This window comes from Cnephaeus nilssonii, assembly GCF_951640355.1.
Source record: "Cnephaeus nilssonii genome assembly, chromosome: 9".
In the NCBI taxonomy this organism is placed as follows: Eukaryota; Metazoa; Chordata; class Mammalia; order Chiroptera; family Vespertilionidae; genus Cnephaeus; species Cnephaeus nilssonii.
The window spans coordinates 25761985-25776257 of record NC_137080.1 but is presented as its reverse complement, the minus strand read 5'-3'; the positions used below and the strand labels follow the sequence as shown (position 1 = coordinate 25776257).

The window sequence follows — 14273 nt, the reverse complement described above, 5'->3', positions numbered from 1 at the left end:
AGGGGAAAATTCCTTGAAAAGTTCATTCCATTTAACTTTACCTTCAAATTGTTAGACCGTGGCCTCTCTGAATCAGAGAGCCTGTCTGAACTGGAAGAAAAGTTGCACTTTTTTTGAAACAAAGATATTATAAAAAAGTGATGATTAGTTAGAGATACGTTTCTAAATTTTGATCATATGGACTACATGTTAGCTTATATAAAATGTTAGAAGAATATGCCTTTTATTTATTTGCATGTATATATATATAAAAAGCCTAAGCGAACAGCCAACTGGCCATTAGCTATGACGCGCACTGACCACCAGGGGGAAGATGCTCAATGCAGGCGCTGCTGAGCAACAGCCACTTTGCAGAGTGCCCTCTCACACTCCGGGACCCTCGGGGCATGTCAGACTGCCGGTTTCATCCCGATCTCCGCAGGCCAGGCCGAGGGACCCCACCGGTGCACGAATCTGTTCACTGGGCTTCTAGTCTCCAGATAACAGAAGTTTGTCTTATTCATCTTTCAGAATTTAAAAAAATTTCAACATATTTTTTAAAAGAAAAAAATTTTTTTTTTCTAAAGTATACTCTGCAGATAGAGTCTTGATTGCAGGTCTTGGTTTACTCCGCAGTCACACCTGGATGGCCTCATTTCATTGTTGTGACAGTCCTGTGAAATGGGCAGGACAGGTGGCATGGCCCTTTTTGTGGTGAGAAAGCAGTCTCTGAAAGATGAAGTGACGTGCCTACAGCCGTATGGATAGTAATGCTATAGACTGGACTTGAATCTTCTTTTTGTGACTTAGTCCCACACTCTTGAAGTGACACGGTGCAACATCTCTGCTCAATCCACAGAGCACAGTGAAACCTGCTTTTGATGCCTTGGTGTCACCATGAATCGTCGCTGAACCTTGTAATAACCCGGCGATGCCCTGGTGGCTCTGGAGGTCTGCACGGACCTTTGCTGCGGTGTGAAGTGGGTCTCCACTGCATGTCTCTTATCCCACAGGTGCTGCAGGCAGAGTTTCTCTTCCCCCACGTGCAGCCATGCCTGCCTCCTGTGCCCACCACTCTCTGGTCTTTTGTTTCTAATTTGTTAGCTTGTGTGGCGGCTCTGGGCAATCCACTTTACTACAACAGTGTTGACCTGAGCCACAGCCCTGTGAGAGATGCTATCTAGTCAGAGACCATTTTGACCTTTTGACTGTATTTTGAGTGGTTGAGCTGGTCAGAAAAGTGATCTCTCGATAAACGGGATGTTACTGTACTGTGCGTAAGTATGTTTTTTACACGTCTATCCTCTGTTGGCTTTTATTTTAGTACAGTTGAATGAAGGACATGTTTGCATTAATGTGTGGAATTGTGACTATATTTGGGCATCCCAGTTCTTTTTGTAAACGTTAACTTTTAAACACTTCTATAACACTGAGTTTTCAAGTAGGATTACTGCGTTGTTTCACTTAATAAGCAAGTATAGCTTTTAAGCTTTGTTTCACCATTATTCACATTCTCTAATAACTTGTTAAGTTCTCACTCTCTCCTCTCCCTCCCTTCTCTTCTCTCCATCTGATATTTGGACACCACATATATTTTCTTGTTTTTCCATTTGGGTGAAATCTCCTTGTATCTTCAATTTCATATCTTTCTTCACATTCTCTGCTTATAGAAAAGTAAAAAAAATTGTGAAGACAAGACATATTTCTCTGAATAATTAATATATGAAACCAACTCTACTCCACTAAATATTTTTGGCCAATCACTTTAAATGACATTTGGTCCTCATTAACACAAATGGGAATTATATAAAATGTAACTGAAAAAGCTGTTTGGACTCTGCCTTTTTTTGCGATTTCTTAATAAACCACTATATCCCAATATTCAGAATTAACATGATCTTTTAATAGATGGGGTTGAAATGCCACAGTTCCCATTTTGTATCATAGGCCTACAGTAGTTGCTCCATGAATACTTTGACTTACAGACAGGAGAGCTGCAAAAATGTTTGTATGCAATTTGAATAAATTGAAAGTAGAGATTAAAATAAAATTGTTTTGTGTGATTCAAGAATTGAGGCTCAGAGAAAAGCACAACAATTTCAAAAAGCACTGTTACGCTTTCTTTTATTCTCCAAACATTAGAGAATTGATAGAAGATGCTCACTCCTCATAGCGAAAGCTTTTGATGCCCAGCGTTTACTGTGTGTTTTGGATGTAAAATCTCAGAGATGATGACAGCTGTGGATGTCTTTCTTTCCAGATGAAGCAGAATTTCAGAGAATTCTGACTATTTTGTGTATACCTAATCCGAGAAACGAACTGTAGCTGTTATTTAGACAGAGGGTTTATTGAAGCAATGACCACATATTTTTCTCTCTTGGTGCCATTTGAGAGCATTTGAGTAAATATTTGCATATAGCCCCCAAATTGGCGCTGTGAAGGGATCCAAGTAGAGTCACCTTAACAAAACAAGGCTAACTTATTGGGGCTGGAAGGCACCTCAGGGATAGCCCTGTCTGATGTCTGTGACCTATGAAGCGGGGGTCCAGGGAGGCCAGTTAGCTTGCTTAAGACCCCACAAGCCACAGTGTGCCCAGGGAGGCTGTGCCCTGACATTCCTTTCCCCTCTCCTAAATAGTATTGAGGTTGTGTCCCTTTCTGTTAGTTTCTTTAATTCTGTCATTCCTGACTGCCCTGTGTCGGTCCAGTGACACATTCCTTCGCTGACCTTTCAGAGCAGGTTTGGGAAGCTTTTCATTCACTCTGTATCACACACAAGTTTTCTAAGTAGATGTGCCTAAGACAAGCAACTTACTAATGAGAGCAGAGGCAAAGAGGGACATCAACCCTGAAAACAGGCTCTCTGGGGTAACTTTGATTCCACTCACAAAAGCAAAATTTATTCAGCTTTCAAAGAATTGAATGGAAAAAACAAAACCTCCCCAAAACAAACAGAAAACCCCAAGGGCCCCAGGCTGCAGCCTTTCCTTTGTGTGAACTGAAATCCTTAGAGACAGTGGAATAACTTAATAGAGCTGTCAAAAGCACACCTGCCTCCGAAGAAATAAGTGCATTCTTAAACTTTAAACTTAGTATTACTGTTTTTGACATGTAGCTTTTTTTTTTTTTTGCCCTTTTGAGGGGTTGTAGAATTATTATCATTAATAGCTGAATTTGCAGAGATGCATTAAATAAAAATGGGACAAAAATGCCAGCCATTATCATTGGCAGAATTGCAGACTTCTATTAGACTTAACTTACTGATCTTAAGCGAGAGAGAGGGGGTGGGGGTGGAGGGGAGGCGGGAGGGAAGGAAGGTAGAAGAGAAGAAGAGATAAAACAAAAATGAAAAAGGCTCAGATCAGTTTGGCGATCAAAGAGGAGGACCAGAAAAGAGCTGTTTCTGTGGAAAGCTGTCCTCTGTGGACCTTGTAACTCTGTGATTATCATGCACTGTGGCAGGACGCCTCCCTGGAATTGGTCTGCCAAATTGAAGAATCATTTTCTTGCTTATTTTTAAACTGCTAAGAACAGGGGACAAGACTGAATGAACCTAAATGCTGTGGTTTCCTCAAACCATTATTGTTGTAAATCCTATGGGTTCTGAAATAACTCGCTATTCCTGGGAAGTTTCAAGCTGCCTGGCTGCTCAGAAAGAAGACTTGGCAGTTGAAAGGGAAATGATTAGCTCCTTCCTTTCACCGTTGTCGCCAAGGCTTAAGTGGGTCAAAAGTTGGAGAATGTGGTGATTTCAGAAATAAACTACCTTTTTGTGGAAATTCTCCAGGTCTTTACAGAGCTTTGGGTTTTTAAAATATAGAGTTGTCTTAAAAATAAAATATTTTAAATTTATAATTTTTAAGGTAAGTATCAGAATAATAAAAAGTTATCCGGAGGTTGGGCACTTATTGTATGTCTTCCTTTTAACTTCTATGTTTTTGCTTGATGATTCACAGTAATTATAGTTCAGTTACTCTCTCTGGTTATGAGCTGATGTTCTATTAACACATGCAGAACTTGTGTTGCTCCTGGTTGGCTGCCTCGTGATCTTGAATAATTCTGATCTGTAGGCTGATTTCTCTTTAGAATGATTAGGATGGGGATTGTGTGGGCAGGAGAGTTGCACCTGTTTCCATAGTTGAAGGTTGGTTATTGTTTTAACTTCCTTAGAGTACTCAGATGCTTAGGAAAAAATGATACAAATAGCCTCTTTATTTTAGGTTAGTTGTTTTTTGTTGGGGAGGGATTGTCATTAATATGGTATTTTAGGAGTCGATTCCTTAAGGAGCACAGTGATGAAATGCATAGCATGAAAGGATAAGAGGGTTTTTTTTGTGGGTTTTTTTTTTAAGATGTAAAACTTTCCTTATTCACTGACCACAATGGTGTATTTTGAAAACTTTAGGTAATCCCCCCAAAAGCTACTAGACTAATAAGTGAACATTGCAGGGATACAGGATATAAGACAAGCATACAAAAATCAATTGTATTTCTCTATACTAACACCAAATAATTAGAAAATGAAATTTGGAGAGATTCCATTCACACACAGAAATACTTAGGAATAAATTTAATGAACAATGTGACAACTACAAGACATTACAAAAGGAAATTATACAAGACCTAAATGAGTATACATATTTATCATTCCAAGAATTAGAACACTCAATGTTGTTAAAATAGTAATCGAAACGAGGTTATTTGTATGTGCTTTAACTTGGACTCTCCAAAATATAACACATATTTATTAGGTCTACAGAAAATGCCAGAGCTTTAAGAGAATTAAATTAGACTCCAGTGGTTTTATAAGGGAAAAACAAAGCCACTAAAGGGGATTGGGGGTCATTAGTATGATGTTATTTGTATCCTCCCTCCAGCTGGACACACTGACTTCAACATTATTACATAATATTTCCAGAAAAATTAGTTTTTCCTCCCCATGTCCATCATCCTTCAAACATTTAATTTAGGCTGAATGAGAGCAGGAAAACTGCTTTTTGAGTTTGCTCTAGCGAACTTGCCTTGAGAATGGTATCTGTGTTCATGGGTTTGAAAATGAGGCCTCTGTAGACCATGAATTTTTTAAATAATGTATTTTTATTGAGAAATAATTGACATATAACATTATATTAGTTTCATATATACAACATAATGATTTGATATTTATATATTGTGATAGATTATTAATCTCTAAAGAAATTATGGTTTATAAATACTCCACCATAAGTTTAACTTTTAATGATCAGTAACTATTACTCAATAATAAGTTTCAATAAGTACAGTTTTATGTAGGAAAAAATAGTATCTATTTAATTTTAAGGAATATGTTAAATATTTTTATGACTTGTCCCAGGAATCATTATGCTATCAGATAGATACCTCATCCAGGTTTTATACATATTCTTTTAACTTTTTGCTATTGGATGAAATATTAAAGTGATAATAATTCTGGCTTATGCTGAGAACAATGATCATCTATTATGTTCCAGGCACCCCACAGGGCATTGGAGGTTAAGTGTGAATGAGCAAGTTCCTACTTTGTGGAACTCTCATTTTAGGCAGGCAGATGGAATTGTGACACTATGATAGCTGCATAAATAAAGAACCATGGTGCCCCAGCCTATTTGGCTCAGTGGTTAGAGTATCGGCCCATGGACCTAAGGGTTGCAGGTTCGATTCCCAATCAAGGGCACATACCTTGGTTGCAGGCTCAATCCCTGGCCTTGGTCGGGGTACAAACGGGAGGAAACCAATCGATATTTCTCTCTCTCTCCCTCTCCTTCTTCCTCCCCCCCATTCTCTGTACAAAATTCAATGGAAAACAATATCCTCAGTTGAAGATTTAAAAAAAGAAGAAGAAGAAGAAAAAAAAAAGAGCCACGGTGACATAGCGCAAGGAGGGATTGATTCTGCTGAGGGAGAGGAGAGTGGTCAGAGGAGGCTTAAGAGAAATAAAAAGCGGGGTGGGGCCTGCATTCCAGACAAAGGGAATGATGGCTTGAGCGAGGACAGTGGAAGTGTAAGACCAAATGGAATGTGGCGCAAAGCCTCCCATGGCCACTGACTGGGAGATGTGGCCAGAAAATGTTGGGAAAAGAAGGGCCTTTATTGCTCGATGGGGACTTTGGGATTCATCTTGACCTTGTGTTTTTCACATAAGCTAGAAACATGATTTATTTTTTTTTTCCTTCAGGGAGAGAATGGAGCAATTGGAGCTCTTTGGGAAAGATGTAGAATGTATGAAGGTAGAGTAAGGGGTTAGATTTGGAAAGAAAAAATTAACTGCTACAAAGGTACAAAGGAGTATTATAGCTAGAAGGAAGCTCTCAGTCACAGGCACTACCTTTTGAAGCTACATCAGGGTGGGATGAGTGGAGCAAGGTTGCAGAGTAAAGACTCCTTCTGCTGGATCCTAAGCACATGGGTGGAGTTCTGGAGCCCAGAGGACAGCAAAAGAGCCTGTGAGGTTATCTAAGCTAAGAGCTCAGGTCAAGTTGGAAGCTCATTGTTACATTCCCTGGGAAAGTGGAACCAGAGTAACTCAAAGGTTCTTAAAAAGGAAAAAAAATCAACTCATTTAGGTATTGGGAGAAGAACTAGGCTGCCTTGGATGTGATAAGAGACAATTTCATGGTAAGGGGTCAAATGAGGGCTGCTTTCTTGGTTGTGATGTCAAGAAATCCAGGCTTGGTTGTGAAGAGGGGCGGGTGGGGGTTGGGGGAGGAAATGGCCTTAAGAATGGGCTCAGGATCGCATATTTAAAAATGGCCAATTAGTGCAGAACTCCTTTGATTCTGGGAGGACATATAGTGACATGAATGAAGCTACCTTAGGCCAGAAGCCATTGGAGAACCCCAGAGAAGTATTTGCCGGTGCTTTGGAGCTCTGTAGCTGGCTTGTGTCCAGCATAAAATAACCTGTTCCTTTAACAAGCCAGGATTCAGACCTCTCCTAAGAGAAAAGTGACTGTGAAGAGGTTGAGGTCGCCCTTTGGTTCAGAGTGCAGAAAAATTAAACAGGATGCAGGGTGAGATGCCGACAGGAGGAGGAAGTGTCTAGAACAAAGACCTGTGTTCCAGATTTCCTTGTGATGAACTGATGTTGCCTATAGAGGTGGCCAGATGGGGGCACTAGAACCAGGACCAGTTTTACAATCACCAGGGAAAACGTGCCATTAGCCAATGTGAAGTTGTAATGCTAAATTTTTTCCTGTCTTTCTCTGTAGTAGCAAAGATATATATGGAAAAACCTAGACAGTAATTCTCTTTTCTGAGAAATTCAGAATATTGCTAAAAACCGAAGTATTCTAGAACAGTTTAGAAAACTGAAGTGCATATTCTAAAAACTTTGGTGAGATGTTCAGATTTAGCCTTGGCCAACAGAGTGGCTTCTTTGACAGAGAACTGGCTTAACTTGGTTCTTCTATTCTGTTTTTTATTCTTTTTTTTTTAAAAAAAAATTTTTTTAAAGTATTGATTTTAGAGAGAGAGGAAGGGAGAGGGAGAGAGAAATATTGATGTGAGGGAGAAACGTCAATCAGCTGCCTCCTGGGGATGGAGCTTGAAACCTGGGCATGTGCCCTAACTGGATTGAATCTGTGACCTTTTGTTGCACATGGGACTACGCCCAGCCAACTGAGCCACACCAGCCAGGGGCCTTCTGATGTTAAAAGTATCGGGGGTTTCAGCATCTTCAGTCTCCTGCAGTATAGGGGAAAATGGAAGGTGGTGATTGGGAATATGTCTTTAGTCTCTGACTTTTAAAGCACTGAGATGCATACAGAGAGATATGAAAGGTGGAATACTTTCCTAGTTAATGTGAAACATATTCCTGCCTGGGTATGGAGAAGGTTCTTTCCATCTTTGCCTGGCTTTTGTGAAGAGTCAGGATGCACAGGGAGAAGGTATGGTTTGCCTATTTTTCTTGTGTTTGTGTTTTGCCAGGAACAAAGTAGACTTTTGCGCCCTCTAGACTCACCAATTCTATGCATTGTGCAAATTAATTTCTAATTTACCCATATTCCCAGTCTTTTATTGAAACAAACAAAATTTCAGCACATAAATTTCATAATACTGCAGTGGTTTGGAGCACAATAAGTATCTAAAATATTTTGGTTGGTTGTGTGGCTACCACTCCCTCTGGCTGAGATAATAATGTTAAATTTTAACATGATGCTGGATGTTGTAATCCTACAAGGGAGAAAAGTGGTTGCTGCTCTAAGGTCATGGTTGGCAAAGACAAGGCCTTTGTCCTGCCCATAGGGCTGTAAATTCTGTGAGCATTCATCATCCTGGACCCGCTCCCCAGCTTCCTAGGTATTTACTTTACAGACTCAGTAGTCATGATCAGTAGTGGCAGATAATAATTTGAATGGGTAATTCTTTTTCTTCCTCGTTTGAAAAAAATGATTATAGCGTGCCTTCTCATGTTTTATTTCTCAAACGTATTCACACTTGTTTGATAGTGAAAATGAGGGATTTAAAAAAAAATGATACTCTTATACTTGATGTTAGTAAAAGCCTATTCTATTGCCATTGCTTGAGTTTAATGCTGTGAACTTTTCAGATGGGGATACCTATAATTTCACTAATGTAAAGAAGATGGTATTTGTTCTGATTATGAGTGTTATAGGAAGATTATTTTTTCCATTGAAAATATAGACACAGTAAGTTCAGCAGTATGGGTAAAACAGGTTTTTAAGCCCATGTTACCATGAATTGAAGTTGTTTTAAAAAGAAATAAAAAATCATGCCCCTCTGCTATAATGGTTACCTTGCTAAATGGATTAGTTTCCTGGGGCTGCTGTAACAAATCACCACAAATGGGTGGCGTAAACCAACAGAAATGCATTCTCCCAGGAGGCTGGGAGTCTGGAATCAGGGTGTCAGCAGGGCCACACTCGCTCCCAAGGCTCTAGGGGAGAGTCCGTCCCGGCCTCTTCCCACTGCTGGTGGCTCCAGGTGTTCCTTGCTTTGTGGCCACATAACTACAATCTTTGCTGCCATCTTCACACGGCCTTCTCTGTGTCTCTGTGGGTCCTCTCCTGTCTCGTATAAGGACACTCTTCTTTTCCTTACCACTATCCTAATCCAGTACCATCTCATCTTGATTCTTACCTTAAGTGCATCTGCAAGGACCCTATTGCCAAGTAAGATCACATCCTGAGGTTCTGGGTAGACAGGAATTTTGGGGGACACCATTCAACCTATTACATTAAATTATGGATGTTTTCACCTGGAAGAGCAGCTTAGTTAGATGGTAATCGGCAAGAAGCTTTGTTGATCATTATTAATGTTGCGTACTGTATTGTATGTTATCACATTGTATTATAGTTGTTTATTCACCCACCTACCTCTTGCACTAAACCATGAGAAGGCAAGAATTGTCTTTTTCCTTGAGATAATACCCCTAACAAAATGCTTATATATATTATATTAATATACATGCCTTTATGTGCCAAAGCAAAAAATTAATGGAGTTGGCTAGAAGGATAGAATCTTACTGTTAATTTAGCCCCCACATTTATAGGCCATGAACTGTTCCAACTAGATAAAGCTACAGATGCAGCTGCAATCACATTCTCTTTACTTTTCAACTCAGTGTTCTTTCCAGCAATAAAGTTGTCAATATTAAAAGGTTTAGCTGTGAGTATTCATAGAGTGCTATTAGGAGCATATAACCACCCAAACCCTGTCTACTAATCTATTTCAGAAGTCTTAACTCTCCGAGTTGTAGAGTTTCTTTCTCTGTGTGCAATTTCAAAAGTTATATCTAACCCATGAGAATACTTCCAGGAGTACCTTCGTAATTCCTACATTGCATCGAAGACCACTCAAGACAGGCAAGGACAAGATATGACTCCAGCCATCCGTGGGAGGATCACATGGTGAGATGGAAAAAGCTGAGTCAGGTGATTTGGCTTTGATCTTGATGTAGCCACTGGTTAGTTGGGCAAATTGCCTCATCGCTGAACCAGTCTACCAAGTGAAAAGAGCTATAAGCTTCCTTCCAGCTCTGTTCTAAGAGCTAATATCACTATTTGTCATTCCACATGCAGGATTTTTTTCATCCCAGTGAGCTCTGGCTAGGGGTCTCTGCTATTCCTTTTTTTAAAAACATGTTTTTACTGATTTCAGAGAGGAAAGGAAAGGGAGATAGAAACATCAGTGATGAGAGAGAATCATTGATCAGCTGCCTCCTGCACACCCCCCGCACTGGGGATCGAGCCTGCAGCCTGGGCATGTGCCCTTGAACGGAATCGAACCTGGGACCCTTCAGTCCGCAGGCCGACACTCTATCCACTGAGCCAAACGAGCTAGGGCTCTGCTATTTCTTTACGATCATAGCAACAAGGACAATGACTTCCTCGTGATAGGAAACATTAACCAGGTGCTGCTGGGGATACTAGGAGGCGAGGAGCAGACACCCAGCGAGGATATGCTGCACCTTATGTGCAAATCCAAAGCCTCTATAGAGCATCCATTCTGTGTAGCAAGGGCTGCAGCCAGCACCCCAGGACACAGACAGACAGATAGATGGTTTCTATGAGTCAGTTTCCTGCATCCTGTGGAGTCGAAAGGAAGACCTGCACACAGCAATGGGCCCTGGGAACAATGGCCACTTCCTGTGACCAGGGGACTCCAGAGGCTGTGGGCCACTCACCGTCAGACTGCCCTTCAAGCAGGGTGCTCCCAAGGCCACATTAGGAGACCGTTTCTCGTCTCTTGCCTTTTAACCTTGTTAAAGAGTTTATAAGTAAAGTGATTGGGACTCTGATGCTAACTGGCCATTTTTTTGAATGAGAACTTTAAACTTGAAAGCCCTTAACTCACCAGAGTGGATGTAGCCTTCCAGTGGCGGGGAGAAATGTCATGATCTGATGATTGTGGCTGCAGTAGAGTTAGAAACTCACATGCTGTGATGCCAACTTAGCGATATTTATTTTTGTTGCCTCATCTGAAAAACGGCAGGGCCATTCAAGTGTAACACGCTTCACATTTTTGTCCTCACCCTCAAGTTGAGTAACAGTAGTGGTAATAGTAACGATAGTCAGCACTTCGTGGCGCTCCCTAAGTGTTACCAGCACTTACCCTACATGCACCCGTTTATGGAGACCCAGGCAACTGTGTGCGGCTTCACCGCTAAGGTTTAGTGCTACCTATGGACCAGTATATGAGTTGTCTGATATCAGTAAAGAAGTCAGAGTGTGGGTAGCAAAGGAATAATGAAGTCCAAGAATAGTCATAATTAGTAGCAAATAGTTAAACCGAGCCCAGTGATTTCTGTTTTGCCTTGTTGATCACATGAGCTGCCGCATCTGCTGCAATGGAAACTGTGATCGACAGACCAATGGACTTGCCCTTGCACCGTTCTCCTCCCTGGGACTCTGTGAACAGCGACTGCTTACCCCTGTGCCCCTCACTTTCCAAGACGATCCTGGCTGATTCTGTGGTGTGAAACAACGCCTGAGAGATAGGGAGGTGTCAGCGGCTCCGCCAGAAAGCTGGGGATTGGGCAGTGGCTTCCTGTAATCGCAGGCGCTGGCCGGCTGCCCCGCGCTCTGGCAGTGAGCGCTGGGGAGGTGGGCTGGGAGACAGCTGTGCCTAGCACTGCAGGCTGCTCGCCGCAGAGCACAGCCCCTCCATGGGACTGCTTCACCATGTTCTGCCTGAAAGGTGAGGGGGCTCTGGGTCCGTGCGGGTGGTGAGGGTCTCGGTTAGAAAAATGGTCCTTTAGCATCAAAGTCCAAATCACACGGCTGGTTCTATTAAAATCAAAGTTTGAGGGAGTTTTGTGAAGTATGAAAGTGAAAAAGTCATTGTTCTTTTTCTGTTGCAAACAGGAAGAAAGACCTCCTGCTGGGGAGATGGAATTTTGTTTTAGACAGAAAAGATAGTTCTCCAGAACTTTTGGGGTGTGTTTCGTATATATTTTGTCATAGACAAAAGTAGTTAAAAGTTTAGAATTAAAGGAAACTTAATAAAAGTAGGAATAGTTTACAGTGGTAGTATAAGTCCTATTAGGAAACTTGCGTGTGATGAGTTAGTTGCCCATGGGAAGGATCAGAATGACTAGGAGGGGCGAACAGTTCTACTGCTATAAGCTTTCTTGTGTGAATTCAGGAATGAAGTTAATTTTACTATAGACACAATTGTTGTTCTAGCTATGTATGGATGATAGTACTTCTCAAGTACTGTAACATGGTGAATATATGAGTACATGTAGTGATTTCCTGATTTGGGGAGAGTATTTTCTCTTTTGAGGCAATTATTTTTTCTTCAACTCTGTTTTTCTTCCAACTCTTGTCAGAATGTAATTAATTTAGGCATTTGAGAGTGTGTTTGTCTATGAGATTGCTGGAATGGGGGAGTGAAAATGAATTTCCTCAGAACTGGAATAGATTATTTTGTTCATTTCTTTCAGTATATGTCATTCTGTTGATGTGAAATTCTTGACAGCTTTTCAATTTTTGGAAATAAAGTGGTCCTGGCTTGCTTTGTTAACTGTTCCTTTGTCCTCAGTCTGTTAATGAGCAAAGACATGTATTCTCTAGACTTAACCTTTACAGCTTTTAACCCTAATTTGACACCTTAAAAACCACCCAAGTCTTTAATATTAAACTGCGTTTTGGATATTTGTTTATACAGTTGGTACAAATTTGATAAAACTGAGGGGGTAAGAACAAGAAAAAACATCCCATTTTTCTCTTCCAAAGAATTAAATTAATTTATACTATAGGGATTATCTAGTTGCAGTAGATTTCTAAGGAGCTCATAAGGCTGAAATGAATTTGAATACTTCTGAAAAATAATTTTAGATTAAATGAGTTATGAGCTCATTTTTGTAAAAAAAAGTGTTTTTGTGTTTTTTTTTTAAGTTGTTGTCTCAAGAATGTAACTGTCAGAGCCAACATTCAGTTTTATTGGATGAGGGTGCTTGCTAACCTAGTGTAATTTCCACAGTGTAGTTGAAATCATTATGATCTAATGATAGCTTAAGGTTTAGATTTTTAATTGAATGCAGGTATGGAGTTGTTGCAGGGTATGACTTTTGCAGCTTCAACATATTTGTCTCCACCCATTCCCATAACAGCAATTTCACTTTATTAAAGAATCTATCAATTTCATGGACTCTTAGTTTCCGTGGTAACTTAGGACATTTTAGAAAGTTAAGTGAATGGCATGTGATGACAACAGAGTACTTTTATGCTGAAATGTGTGTTTTAACTAGGAATCCACAGTCCCCATTAAAGCCCACTTCTGCTCTCCCAGCAGCCAGGACAAATAGTTGACATTTTGCTCTCTTCCTGGGATGTGTAGCCTCTTGGTTTACAGTAATGATGTTTAGGTTGCCCTTTGTGCTACAGATGAGGCGACCCGGGCTAACGTAATGGTGATTGAGAGTCAGCACAGGAATATCAAGGGCTCCTTGCGGTGCTCTGTGTTCTCACTGTGTGTGTGTTCCCCTCTGGGGGAGGCATTTTCAGGTTTCATTAAGTGGCCTGTTTCTGTGGCTCGCTGAGGTTCTAAGGGCTATGGAGTCTGCGGTTATGATTTGCATTGACTTTAAAGGAAACAGGGCTGCCCTTCCTTGGGGTTAAATTGTGTTCCTGTGCATTTCTTTTGTTAAAAGGAAACATTCACACCAGACAGCCTCCCACCCTGATGCAGGTTTCCTTTTCTCCATTTAGACTGTTTTTTTCTAAAGTCTGGTCTACTCAGCTTTTGGTTGGTTTGATGCTAGAAAAAATGCCTTCTTGTAAAGAGAGATGTCATCTTTATCTTTCTTGTCAGGATAATAGCTCATTTAGTTAAAATCACTCTCTACTGTTGCCATTGAAGTAGCTCAGATATGCCCACTCCACCCAAGTTCATTTTGGATGAGCAACGCCTGAGCTCCCAGTCTCTGGGAGGATGTTCTCTCAAGTTCTGCCAAGGTCCCCGTGGTTAACAAAGCCATGATGTGTTGTTCCTTCACTGCATAATCGATGGTCCAACGTGGTCTGGGAAGTGAGTTTCTGGCTAATCAAATAACATGGTCAATGGCAAACTACCATGCATATATCGAATACTATTCACGGTTTACTTTGTTCAAAAAATTAGAATGAAATATTTTTACCACTAAAACTGCATGGAACCTAATTAAGTTTCTCTGTGGTGATTCAGATGGTAAGTTTCTTAATTGCAGTACACCAGTTCATCTTTATAAATATTAATGATCTCTGTAGTGCATCTCTAACTGTGAAGACTATTTTCTACTTTTAATTTCCAATCCATCACAGACAGATATTTTGT

The 14273-nt window shown here is 40.6% G+C and overlaps 1 protein-coding gene across 5 annotated transcripts in view; it reads left to right on the top strand.

Moving 5' to 3' along the window:
* Nucleotides 1-14273, top strand: part of NHSL1 (NHS like 1) — a 203063-nt gene that overhangs the window by 100678 nt on the left and 88112 nt on the right. The window contains exon 1 of one of the 5 annotated variants that reach the window (XM_079781104.1): nucleotides 11576-11654. The exons of the other annotated variants lie outside the window; for them this stretch is intronic. Coding sequence (XP_079637230.1) covers nucleotides 11639-11654 — 16 coding nt within the window. The 5' untranslated portion in view covers nucleotides 11576-11638. Of the gene's footprint in view, nucleotides 1-11575; nucleotides 11655-14273 lie in introns of those variants that run through there. 5 annotated transcript variants of the gene reach the window in all.